Below are 12105 nucleotides of genomic sequence, written 5' to 3' on the forward strand. Positions count from 1 at the left end.
CCCTGGGACTAAAACACCCTCTGCAACTGGATCCTGGACTTCCCGACGGGCTGCCCTCAGGTGGTAAGAGTAGGCAACAAAACCATCTGCCACGCTGTCATGATGAGGGCACGACAACACCTATTCCCCCTCAGGAGATTGAAAAGATTTGGCACGGGTCCTCAGAACCTCAAAAGGTTCTACAGCTGCACCAGAGAGCATGGTTGCATCACTGCCTGGTATGGCAACTGCGCAGCATCCGACCATAAAGCGCTACAGAGCGTGGTGCGTCACAGTTTCACACGGTTTCTCTGTGCATTCAAATTGCTATCGATAAAATGCAATTGTGTTCATTGCAATTGTGTCACCCTGGTGAAGACAGCGACCATGCAGATCAGTTTCCCGGAGACGTTTTCTGACCGTTTGTGCAGAAATTCTCCAGTTGTGCAAACCCAAAGTTTCATCTGCTGTGCGGGTGGCTGGTCTCAGACCATCCCGCAGCTGAAGAAGCCGGATATGGAGGTCCTGGGCTGGCGTGGTTACACGTGGTCTTGCGGTTGTGAGGCCGGTCAGCCGTACTGCCAAAAACTCTAAAACGACATTGGGGTCGGCTTACGGTAGAGAAATGAACATTCAATTCCCTGGCAAAATCTCTGGTGGACATTCCTGCAGTTAGAATGCCAATTGTACGCTCCTTCAAAATTTGAGACATCTATTGTGTTGTGTAACAAAAAGTGCACATTTCAGAGTGGCTTTTTATTGTCCCAAGCACAAGATGCACCTGTGTAATGATCATGCGGTTTAATCAGCTTCTTTATATCCCTCACCTGTCAGGTGGATGGGATTATCTTGACAAAAGGAGAAATGCTCACTAACAGGGATGTAAACAAATTGTTGCACAGCATCTGAGAGAAATACGCTTTTTGTGCATATGGAAAAATTTCTGGGATCTTTTATTTCAGCTCATGAAACATGGGACAAACACTTTACATGTTGCGTTTATATTTTTGTTCAGTGTAGCAAATGCTGATTGCCCCTTTAAGTAGAAGTAGCCCGCATCACTGGTCAAGGGTCAGTTTATTTCCCAGATGATAGGTTTAAATGAGAGGATCAGGGGAACAGTCATCTGATCCTAGACCTGTGATTTAGAGGCAACTTCTACCTCGCCACAGTTCGTTGTTGATTCCATGAGGGACTCCAAAAGGGAAGGTCTGCTCACTGTTTTTCTGCTTCCAAACGTGATCTGTTAATAATAAAGATTAAACAACACAATCACAACGATTCAACTTAATTGTGATTGAAATGTGTTATCACCTTGACCTAAGCTTCAGTAAAAGATCACATTTGAGGGCAAAACAACAGAGCAAACACTCCTATTTCTCTACGTAAAGGACCTGTTTGTCCAAAGCTGCTGCTATTGCTTTGGAAATGTATAAAAAAATATATTAAAAAAATGTTTACACTCTGTAAAAAAGGGGTCAACAAGGTTTTTGGTCCAGACACTGTTGCGCTATTGACGGAGATCCTTACCTCCACATCCTGCACGCTGCGTGGCTGTGCCTGGCAGAGCATGCTGAGCAGCAGTAGGATCAGCTCCTCAATGTACTGCAGTGCATCCTCCTGGGACGACAATTTGGGATGTACCTGGCTCAGCACCTTCACAGAGAGAGATGTGTATTAGTTCAGTATGAGTTTATTTTTTATTTTTTAAATCAGCTGTTAAAAAAAAGGTTGGATCGGCAGAATACGTGGTAAACATGTATTAGTTCAGTATAGGTTGAGTTGCTTATCATTACACTTTTATTTTTAAATCAAGTGTTAAAAAGCTCGAGGTGCATCTGGCTCAGTACCTTCACACATAAACTAAGAGAGATGTGGCTAAGCTACTAGTTCAGTATAGATTCCAGCTGGGCCCAAACCGGTTGAATAAATGGTGTTTCCATGGAATAGAATCAACGTGGGAAAAGTAATCAACGTAAGGGAATTTAGAGACATTTTGAAATTTTTACACCCAACTTTGAACCTAAATCCAATAACAGTTCAAATGTTTGTTGATTTCACGTTAGTTGAGAACTCAAATGTAAAATCAAAACTAGACGGAGTGACGTCTATGTTAAAAAAAACCTTGGGCTGCGACTGGTGAGATATTTTCTAGTGTAGTATAGTTTCACACTTAGTCCTTTTTCAGACAACTCAGTGCGGTTCGCTTAATTTGTTGTGCCGTGTGAACACTCCAAAGTAACTCGGACCCCTCAAAAGAGCCCCCGAAACAAACCAAACTGAGACCATCGCGAGAGGTTGTCTGAATTCGGTTTGTTTGCTTGCCATTATTTCTGCACCCCACACTAGACTACTGCAACACCATTTCCCCTGCCATAAGACCAATGTGCCACAAAAGAGAGAAGACGAGGTAACCCTTTACTTGACCTGTACGGTCATAACCATATCATGTCCTAACAGCTGACATAACACTGTCATGACACATATTTAGACCTGTTGTGACAGTGTTATTTCCTTGCTGTTATGAAACCTACATAAGAGTGGGAAGGAAACTTATTTGCAGAGAAAACTTATTTTAATAAATGTGGGTTCTGACACTTCAGGCTAGGGTCCTTTTTTCTCAATTTCCACCTGACTGACGTGCCCAACGTAAACTGCCTGTTGCTCAGGCCCTGATGCCCAGATATACATATAATTGGTACCATTGGAAAGAAAAAATGTTGGAGACTATAACACAAAAGATATGGTAGGAGAAAATCCATAGAAAAACCAACCAGAATTTTTTTGAGAGAGCGCCTATACTATTACAATGGGAAATAGAGAAATAATTCAATCTAGCTCCCAGAATACAATTCCGATGGCTTCCACATGGTGTCAGCACTGTGTTCAAGGTTTCAGGCTTGTTTCTTCCACAACGAGTAAGAAATATGAGTTTTAGTACTGGGACACACTATTGGAAATTCATGTTTGGTCGCACGAGGAAGACGAGACACACCTGCTAATATCGGTTTCCTATTGAACATACTACTTTCCGTATGAAAAATTATAGTTGGATTACATTTACTGTATCACAATTTCAGTGGGTCAGAAGTTTACATATACTAAGGTGACTGTGCCTTTAAACAGCTTGGAAAATTCCAGAATATTATGTCATGGATTTAGGCTAATTCAAATCATTTGAGTCAATTGGAGGTGTACCTGTAGACGTATTTCAAGGCCTACCTTCAAACTCAGTGACTCTTTGTTTGACATCGTGGGAAAAATCAAAAGAACTCAGCCAAGACCTCAGAAAAATAATTGTAGACCTCCACAACTCTGGTTCATCATTGGGAGCAATTTCCAAACACCTGAAAGTACCACGTTCATCTGTACAAACAATAGTATACAAGTATAAACACCATGGGACTACGCAGCTGTCATACTGCTCAGGAAGGAGAAGCGCTCTGTCTCCTAGAGATGAACGCACATTGGTGCGAAAGGTGCAAATCAATCCCAGAACAACCGCAAATGACCTTGTGAAGATTCTGGAGGAAACGGGTACAAAAGTATCTATACCAACAGTAAAAAGAGTCCTAAATCGACATGACCTGAAAGGCCGCTCAGCAAGGAAGAAGCCACTGCTCCAAAACCGCCACAAAAAAAGTCAGACTACAATTTGCAACTGCACATGGGGACAAAGATCGTACTTTTTGGAGAAATGTCTTCTGGTTTGATGAAACAAAAATAGAACAGTTTGGCCATAATGACTATCGTTATGTTCGGAGGAAAAAGGGGGATGCTTGCAAGCCCAAGAACACCATCCCAACCGTGAAGCACGGGGTGGCAGCATCATGTTGTGGGGGTGCTTTGCTGTAGGACAGACTGGTGCACTTCACAAAATAGATGGCACCATGAGGTAGGAGAATTATGTGGATATATTGAAACAACATCTCAAGACATCAGTCAGGAAGTTAAAGCTTGGTCGCAAATGGGACTTCCAAATGGACAATGACCCCAAGCATACTTCCAAAGTTGTGGAACATTTGTGGGCAGAATTGAAAAAGCATGTGCGAGCAAGGAGGCCTACAAACCAAACTCAGTTACACCAGCTCTGTCAGGCGGAATGGGCCAGAATTCACCCAACTTATTGTGGGATGCTTGTGGAAGGCTACCCGAAACATTTGACCCAAATTAATCAATTTAAAAGGTAATGCTACCAAATACTAATTGAGTGTATGTAAACTTCTGACCCACTGGGAATGTGATGAAAGAAATAAAAACTGAAATAAATAATTCACTCTACTATTATTCTGACATTTCACATTCTTAAAATAAAAGTGGTGATCTTAACTGACCTAAGACAGGGAATTGTTATTCGGATTAAATTTCAGGAATTGTGAAAAACTGAGTTGAAATGTATTTGGTGCATGTAAACTTCCGACTTCAACTGTGTATATATAGATTTACTCTTTTTTTTATTTTTTATGTATTGTGTCTTCTGGTTTGCTTTAAGGAATTTGAAATTATTTATAATACTTAAGTAGATTTGAGCAATTACATTTACTTTTGATACTTACGTATATTTAAAACAAAATACTTTTACTCAACTAGTGTTTTACTTGGTGACTGACTTTTACTTGAGTGTTTTTCTATTAATAAAAGGTATCTTTACTTTTACTCAAGTATGATAATTTGGTACTTTTTCCCCACCACTGTAAGTAGGTATATATAGCGGTCTGATCAATTCTGATGGGATGGCTTGTCCTGCACTTTGTAAAAACCCAGAGTGCATTCAGGGAATGTTGGAAAAAGCTTTTGGATCCTTTCTGAACTTGGCAAATGTGAATAAAGAGGACTCGGACCACAAAATAGTTGAAGTGAACTGGCGAGAGAGTTGAGTCCTCATTCAAAGGCAAGGGCAGTGTGAATACAAAGAGGATTTTGTTATATATACAGTGCCTTGCGAAAGTATTCGGCCCCCTTGAACTTTGCGACCTTTTGTCACATTTCAGGCTTCAAACATAAAGATATAAAACTATTTTTTTGTGAAGAATCAACAACAAGTGGGACACAATCATGAAGTGGAACGACATTTATTGGATATTTCAAACTTTAACAAAACAAAAACTGAAAAATTGGGCGTGCAAAATTATTCAGCCCCTTTACTTTAAGTCTCCGTATAAATGCACCTGCACTGTGATAGTCTCAGAGGTCCGTTAAAAGCGCAGAGAGCATCATGAAGAACAAGGAACACACCAGGCAGGTCCGAGATACTGTTGTGAAGAAGTTTAAAGCCGGATTTGGATACAAAAAGATTTCCCAAGCTTTAAACATCCCAAGGAGCACTGTGCAAGCGATAATATTGAAATGGAAGGCGTATCAGACCACTGCAAATCTACCAAGACCTGGCCGTCCCTCTAAACTTTCAGCTCATACAAGGAGAAGACTGATCAGAGATGCAGCCAAGAGGCCCATGATCACTCTGGATGAACTGCAGAGATCTACAGCTGAGGTGGGAGACTCTGTCCATAGGACAACAATCAGTCGTATATTGCACAAATCTGGCCTTTATGGAAGAGTGGCAAGAAGAAAGCCATTTCTTAAAGATATCCATAAAAAGTGTTGTTTAAAGTTTGCCACAAGCCACCTGGGAGACACACCAAACATGTGGAAGAAGGTGCTCTGGTCAGATGAAACCAAAATGGAACTTTTTGGCAACAATGCAAAATGTTATGTTTGGCGTAAAAGCAACACAGCTCATCACCCTGAACACACCATCCCCACTGTCAAACATGGTGGTGGCAGCATCATGGTTTGGGCCTGCTTTTCTTCAGCAGGGACAGGGAAGATGGTTAAAATTGATGGGAAGATGGATGGAGCCAAATACAGGACCATTCTGGAAGAATCTGCAAAAGACCTGAGACTGGGATGGAGATTTGTCTTCCAACAAGACAATGATCCAAAACATAAAGCAAAATCTACAATGGAATGGTTCAAAAATAAACATATCCAGGTGTTAGAATGGCCAAGTCAAAGTCCAGACCTGAATCCAATCGAGAATCTGTGGAAAGAACTGAAAACTGCTGTTCACAAATGCTCTCCATCCAACCTCACTGAGCTCGAGCTGTTTTGCAAGGAGGAATGGGAAAACATTTCAGTCTCTCGATGTGCAAAACTGATAGAGACATAACCCAAGCGACTTACAGCTGTAATCGCAGCAAAAGGTGGCGCTACAAAGTATTAACTTAAGGGGGCTGAATAATTTTGCACGCCCAATTTTTCAGTTTTTGATTTGTTAAAAAAGTTTGAAATATCCAATAAATGTCGTTCCACTTCATGATTGTGTCCCACTTGTTGTTGATTCTTCACAAAAAAATACAGTTTTATATCTTTATGTTTGAAGCCTGAAATGTGGCAAAAGGTCGCAAAGTTCAAGGGGGCCGAATACTTTCGCAAGGCACTGATATATATATATATATATATATATATATATTTTTTTTTTAAATACCCTTTGTAAAAATTTAAAATAAATGGGGATTTCTCATTTCGACCACTCGAAAACAGACAGACTACAATAATAGTCAACTTTTTACTGAAAGTAGGCTAAACTTCACACTCTCTTTTGGTTGGATAGGATGCGGTGGAATATAATGTAATGAATAAAAAAGACAAATAGGCTTGTAGTGTGGCTCCCCTTTGGAAAAGCCCTCTAGATATGCATTTGCAAATTGCAATACAGCCAACGAGTATTAGGCCTACCTGATGAAATGCAAAATCAGAGTGCTGTGTTCACCAGTACCTAGTCTACTCAAATACATTCTTACTCTGGATAGGCCCATCTGCATTCCAGTCAAGTGCACTCCATCATAACAGTCACAAGTCACTGTGACCTACACGAGGAGTTCTTGCAGAACATGCACATCATAACATAGACTCCTTGAACACAGCCCATGGTTGGCTTTAAATCAAACACTAGACATAGGCTACATGATTATTGATGAAAGCTATTTCCAAGTCAATTCATATATTTCCAGCAGGAAATTGCTATTATGTACTCATTATCCCAAACTAATTTTGTATTGACTACTGACAAACTTGTGCCCACTTCATGCAATCACTCAAACAGTGACAAACATGGCTAGAAAAAGAGATGACCAGCGATGAAGGGTTGTCGCTACGAACATAACTATAAAGACACATTACTCTAACGTTGAGGCCTACCTTTTGGTCCTGCATCTACTAACCACCATCCATTGAGTTGGTACAAGACAACACATCAATCTTAACTTTATGGCTGGTAATGGGTCAAATACGTTAGGGAAAAAGTACACAATTAGGCTACTTGAGTTTAGGTTGGAATAAGCATATGTTTGCGGTTGTAGCTCGTGGAGTGGGACTACTGCCTCTAACTCTGTGTCCCTGGTAACTGACTGAGCCCAGTGACAAGAGCACAGCATAGACACTCCGGTCTCCTCAGTTCGCCTCGCCAGCCGATGCCTCCTATCAGAGCATGACTAAGCAAGCTCAGAGTCTCTACTCCCCTCCTCCTCTTAGAGAGGGCACGGTCCTACTCAACTTGGCAGCTCTTCAGAGGCAGAGAGAGTTACAAAGGGAGAGAGAGAGTGTGAGTGAGAGGGTGTTTTCTGAGGTCAGAGTGAAAAGATGGAGACCTTAGAAATAGAAAGTAAAACTATTTTTATGAATATGCCATTTAATTTTAAGGGAGAGACTGCATAAAATAGTAAACTGATCTGTAAAAATGGTGCTGAGTGAATAAAAGCAAAAAGGCGCAGATAGCGTGAAAAGCTAAATGAAAGGGAGGTAAGTAAAGAGGGGACTATAACCTACAGCAGGGATCATTAAGATTTTTTCAACATGATTACTAATTATTTGGAGAGAGCAAATTGACTGCAAAAAGCCCAAATATATATATTTGACTAAAACAATTACATTTCAAACCTTGCTTACATTTGTATGCAATTACACATCTCTCTCTATTAGGCATGGGAATAATGTGGAACAGATGACCAAAATTAAAATCACTTGGAGCTGATTTCCTGCTGTTAACAGTCATTTATTTCCAACAATTAAAATAAAATCCTAAATACAAACTCCAAAATACATACAGTACCAGTAGTTTACACACCTACTCATTCAATGTTTTTTCTTTGTTTTGACTATTTTCCACATTGTACAATAACAGTGAAGACATCAAAACTATGAAATAACGCATATGGAATCATGTAGTAACCCAAAAAAGTGTTCAAATCAAAATATATTTGAGATTCATCAAAGTAGCCATCCTTTTCCTTGATGACAGGTTTGCACACGCTTGATACTTCATTGGAGCAAGAAATACGGTGGAAACCAATTCGAGCCCATGACAAACACCAAATCAACAAGCAAGTGACAAAACTTCAGATAGAAAGGCAGAGAATTGGAACATGGCGAAAATCGTACTGCAGCTGAAGTGCAATCTTCTCCCATCACAAGGCAAAGAAAACGCCCATCTTCTATGGAAATACAGAGGTTGCTGTACTGGGTCAATAAAGCCTGAATGTTCTCTAATGCCTCCATTTTACACACACGGCTCCTCAGTGGAGGACCAACCTCCTCAGTGAATTTAATAGAAATAAAACTATACTAAATATATTCACCTCACCACATAATTGATTAAAACACACCATCTTGCAGTGAAGGTCTACAGTAGCCTCAACAGCACTCTGTAGTGTAGTACCATGGTGTAGCTGGAGGACAGATAGCTTCCATCCTCCTCTTGGTACAATGACTTCAATACAAAACCTAGGAGGCTCATGGTTCTCACCCCCTTCCATAGACTTAGTCATTGCGACAACTTCCTGAGGACGACGTCCAACCTATCAGAGCTCTTGCAGCATGAACTAACATGTTGTCCACCCAATGAAAGGACCAGAGGATGACACTAGTACTGAAAAAATAAACTACAGCTAGCTAGCACAGAAGTGCCTAAAATGCAGTGAGTGGAAAGACAGTTGAACAGTTTTGAATATAAGTTTCTTACAAAACTAAGGAGAAGCAAGAGTGAGATATATATGGTTGTATGTTTATTTTTAAACTTTCACTTAGCTATCGAATGTAGCTAGCTAGTTTAGCCTACTCAAACAGAGAGGGATGCCATGTTAGCTTGCTGGCTATCCAACACTGGAACTTTTCCAAGTCAAGATTTTGATTTTATTAATTTATTGCCACCGGGGCCCACCAGTGTAACTGCTAAACTGCTTTCTGACTGTACGTTGTACTGCATGATTGTAGCCGGTTTACTAACACGTTAGTTCTAGTAGCTATGTTGACTATGACGGGACAACGATGTAGGCTGTGTATCGCGGCCAGCGGTCCTGATATGAAGGTTTGGTTTGGAAAGGTTTTTTCACCTGGTCAGACAGCTGATGTGTTGTGCACTGAAGTCCACAAGCGACAGGAAAAGGTCATAGGAGGAAAGCATGTTGATAGTTGCGAGAAGGAATTATATATACAATAAGCAGAGTGAGCATGCTATTTTTTTGCTGCTATGAATGTGAACTGTGTCTGATAAGGGGTGTATTGATCCCGCTAATTCGGTTGAAAAATGTTCCTTAAAACGGAAGCGGGATGAACATACATGAATTTGTACACTAGAAACTAATTTGTAACTGTTGGACTAATGATTACACCCTAGATCAGCTAGATGCAGGCAAGAGTGTGCAAGGTGTCTCGCACCTTGATTACTCAATTATCTCGACCGGTGCACCTACGTTGTAAACTTTCACTCATTGGTACAGGGAAAATGTGAGTAGCATATGAGCCTAAAACTATCGACGTTAGATTGAGCTGGGTGTTACTTTGAGCTGGGTGAATGGAACATGAATGAGTCATCCACTATGCTGCAATTGAAAGACAATGCTCATAAACAAAGATCATCCTCCCTCATCTTAAACGGCAACGACCGTCACTGACACACACCTCTACCTACCTTTCTCACCTCGCGACGGAACAAACAGAGGTATTCATCTGTCGTGGGTATATACGTAGGTGCTTTCAGAAGTGTGTTTTGAGTGGAGAATGATCAAGGTCTAACAGGAGGTCCTGAGATGATGTAAAAGATGTCAGGCTAGGCTACATCATGATTGCCAATGGGGGGAAAAAATGGAAGATTGACTAGAAAGCTCTGCTTGAAGATAACCTGTATGCTGGAATACATTGCATGCTGCAATTCTTTAGACCGTTTGATCAGACTTCTTCATTTGCTCTGCTTCCTTGTGAAGGCAAATGATAAATAAACAAAAAAGTGAAAACAAGTCTTATAAAACCCATTATAATAAAGGTAATAATAATCTGAATAAATGAGTTGCAAATAAAATCTGCACACACACAAGATAATATATGGAGGATAGGTTTATGGGAAGCTCCAAGAAAAATTGGAAGAAATGCTCATTATTCTAACTGAAAATTGGGGGCCAACTCAATGCTCCCCCACAGAAACAATGCCTAAGGTGGACTTCAAATCAAAAAGTGTTGTGTGTTTTACATTTAGTCAAGCCTTGTCCTCACCTCCAGACATGTGTATTAGAGCAGTGTGGTCCTCTGATAGACAACATCAAGTAAAGAGTAGAATGAAATACTTGGTTGCAAATTCAAGATCACTCTCCAACCCCAGATTATGAGTGGACTGAGTGTCGTTCTAGAAGGAAGCATGGGAGTCTCAAATCCAGAGTAAGCTGCTGATCATGTGAATCAATATCGTTGATGACGATTCAAGCTCAAGTGAATTGACTCCAGATGTGCAAGGTGGCCTTGTGATCCCTAGCCCCACATGACCTCTTCACCTGATATTGTGTCACTCTTGGCCCAGAGGTTTCCAATGACAACCAAGCTGGTGTACCCAGGTGCTCCTCCCTCAATCTCAACTCAACTCTGGTAACCAACCCTTGCCCATAGCCCTTTCCTCAAGAGTCTTAACAGAACTGAAGGGACCAAACAGATCTCCTAATCTGCAACCTATAGCACCTCTCCAATAGCACTTCCACCTGTCCAGGTCCTGTCAGGTCTGCGTGAATTATGTGGGAATGGGCTATGGGTTTATGAAAAGGGGTTAAAGAGCAGAAGGAATCCGGGCCGGAGCTGCCCGTCTCAGGTAGGTGGGTGTGGTGGAGAGAAGGCCCTGGTTCCTGCATGCCAGACTAACCCAAAGCAATGCCAGGAATTTCATTCCCAGGAACCCCAGCCAGTGCGGGCCTGCACGGCATGACATGCAAATAGTGGGGATGTGCATCTTTCACATACAGGAACGATACTTTTTAGTTTGAAACAATTTTGTTTGATTTGAGAACAAATAAATGCAATTCAGTTCGATGCACTAACACATTAATTCTCCATTCTAAATAAAAATCTGCTCATGGAACTCATGAGCTGGGCCTCCCTGAGCTGAATCTGTCTGAGTTGATTTATGTGCGTGTGTCTGTGTGTAAATGATGTATGTCTATGGTGTACTATGTTGGCACCTGAGCTGAGCCATAAGGGAGACTAGGCATCTAGGGGGGGGGGGGGGGGATCAATATTTATCATTTACAAATTAGCTATGATTAGCTATACTTTGAATTTCACCCCATCTCAAAATCTAATGGTTTTGACCATTTTTAAGTTTTGACAGAGTGACATTTTCTTCTCCTCTCGCTTCAACCATGCAGTGAGCCTCACAAAAAGGATTGCGGTCCACGTTATGAACTTTACCCTTTATATATAGAAATTACCATATACAGACAAAACTATTGCTGATGGTGAACCTGAACAATCAAAATAAAATGTATTTTAAGCACTGTTTGGCAGGTAAATCCATATGAGAGTTGTCTCCGGTAGCTTACTTGTATTCCCCTAAAACACCATTTTTAACAGTGCATAGATATCAATACCCAGCAAACACAGATTTTTTTGTGAACTAATATAGCCTAATATCATGCAAGCCATTTTACTATATGAATGCTGAAGGTGCCGAGCAGATGTGCAATATCAGGAACAGACCGCCTACCCCACATTGGTCAGCGCCCAAAGCTGAGCACAGTTTGCCTAGGCTACTGATGATGTCTGGGGTTGTTTAGCATGCAAAATGACTTGTAGATCAATGACTGTCAACAG

At 41.0% G+C, this 12105-nt stretch overlaps 1 protein-coding gene across 5 annotated transcripts in view; it reads right to left on the reverse strand.

Moving 5' to 3' along the window:
• The window catches only part of LOC109890321 (son of sevenless homolog 1), a 71824-nt gene that overhangs the window by 55285 nt on the left and 4434 nt on the right, over nucleotides 1–12105 (reverse strand). For 3 of the 5 annotated variants that reach the window (XM_031828260.1, XM_031828252.1, XM_031828239.1), the window contains exon 2: nucleotides 1510–1635. In XM_031828260.1, the coding sequence (XP_031684120.1) occupies nucleotides 1510–1635 (126 nt within the window). Of the gene's footprint in view, nucleotides 1–1141; nucleotides 1223–1509; nucleotides 1636–12105 lie in introns of all 5 variants that reach the window. The other 2 variants (XM_031828243.1, XM_031828234.1) reach the window with 1 other exon arrangement.

The sequence above is a fragment of the Oncorhynchus kisutch genome, linkage group LG1 (assembly GCF_002021735.2).
Source record: "Oncorhynchus kisutch isolate 150728-3 linkage group LG1, Okis_V2, whole genome shotgun sequence".
NCBI classification, from domain to species: domain Eukaryota; kingdom Metazoa; phylum Chordata; class Actinopteri; order Salmoniformes; family Salmonidae; genus Oncorhynchus; species Oncorhynchus kisutch.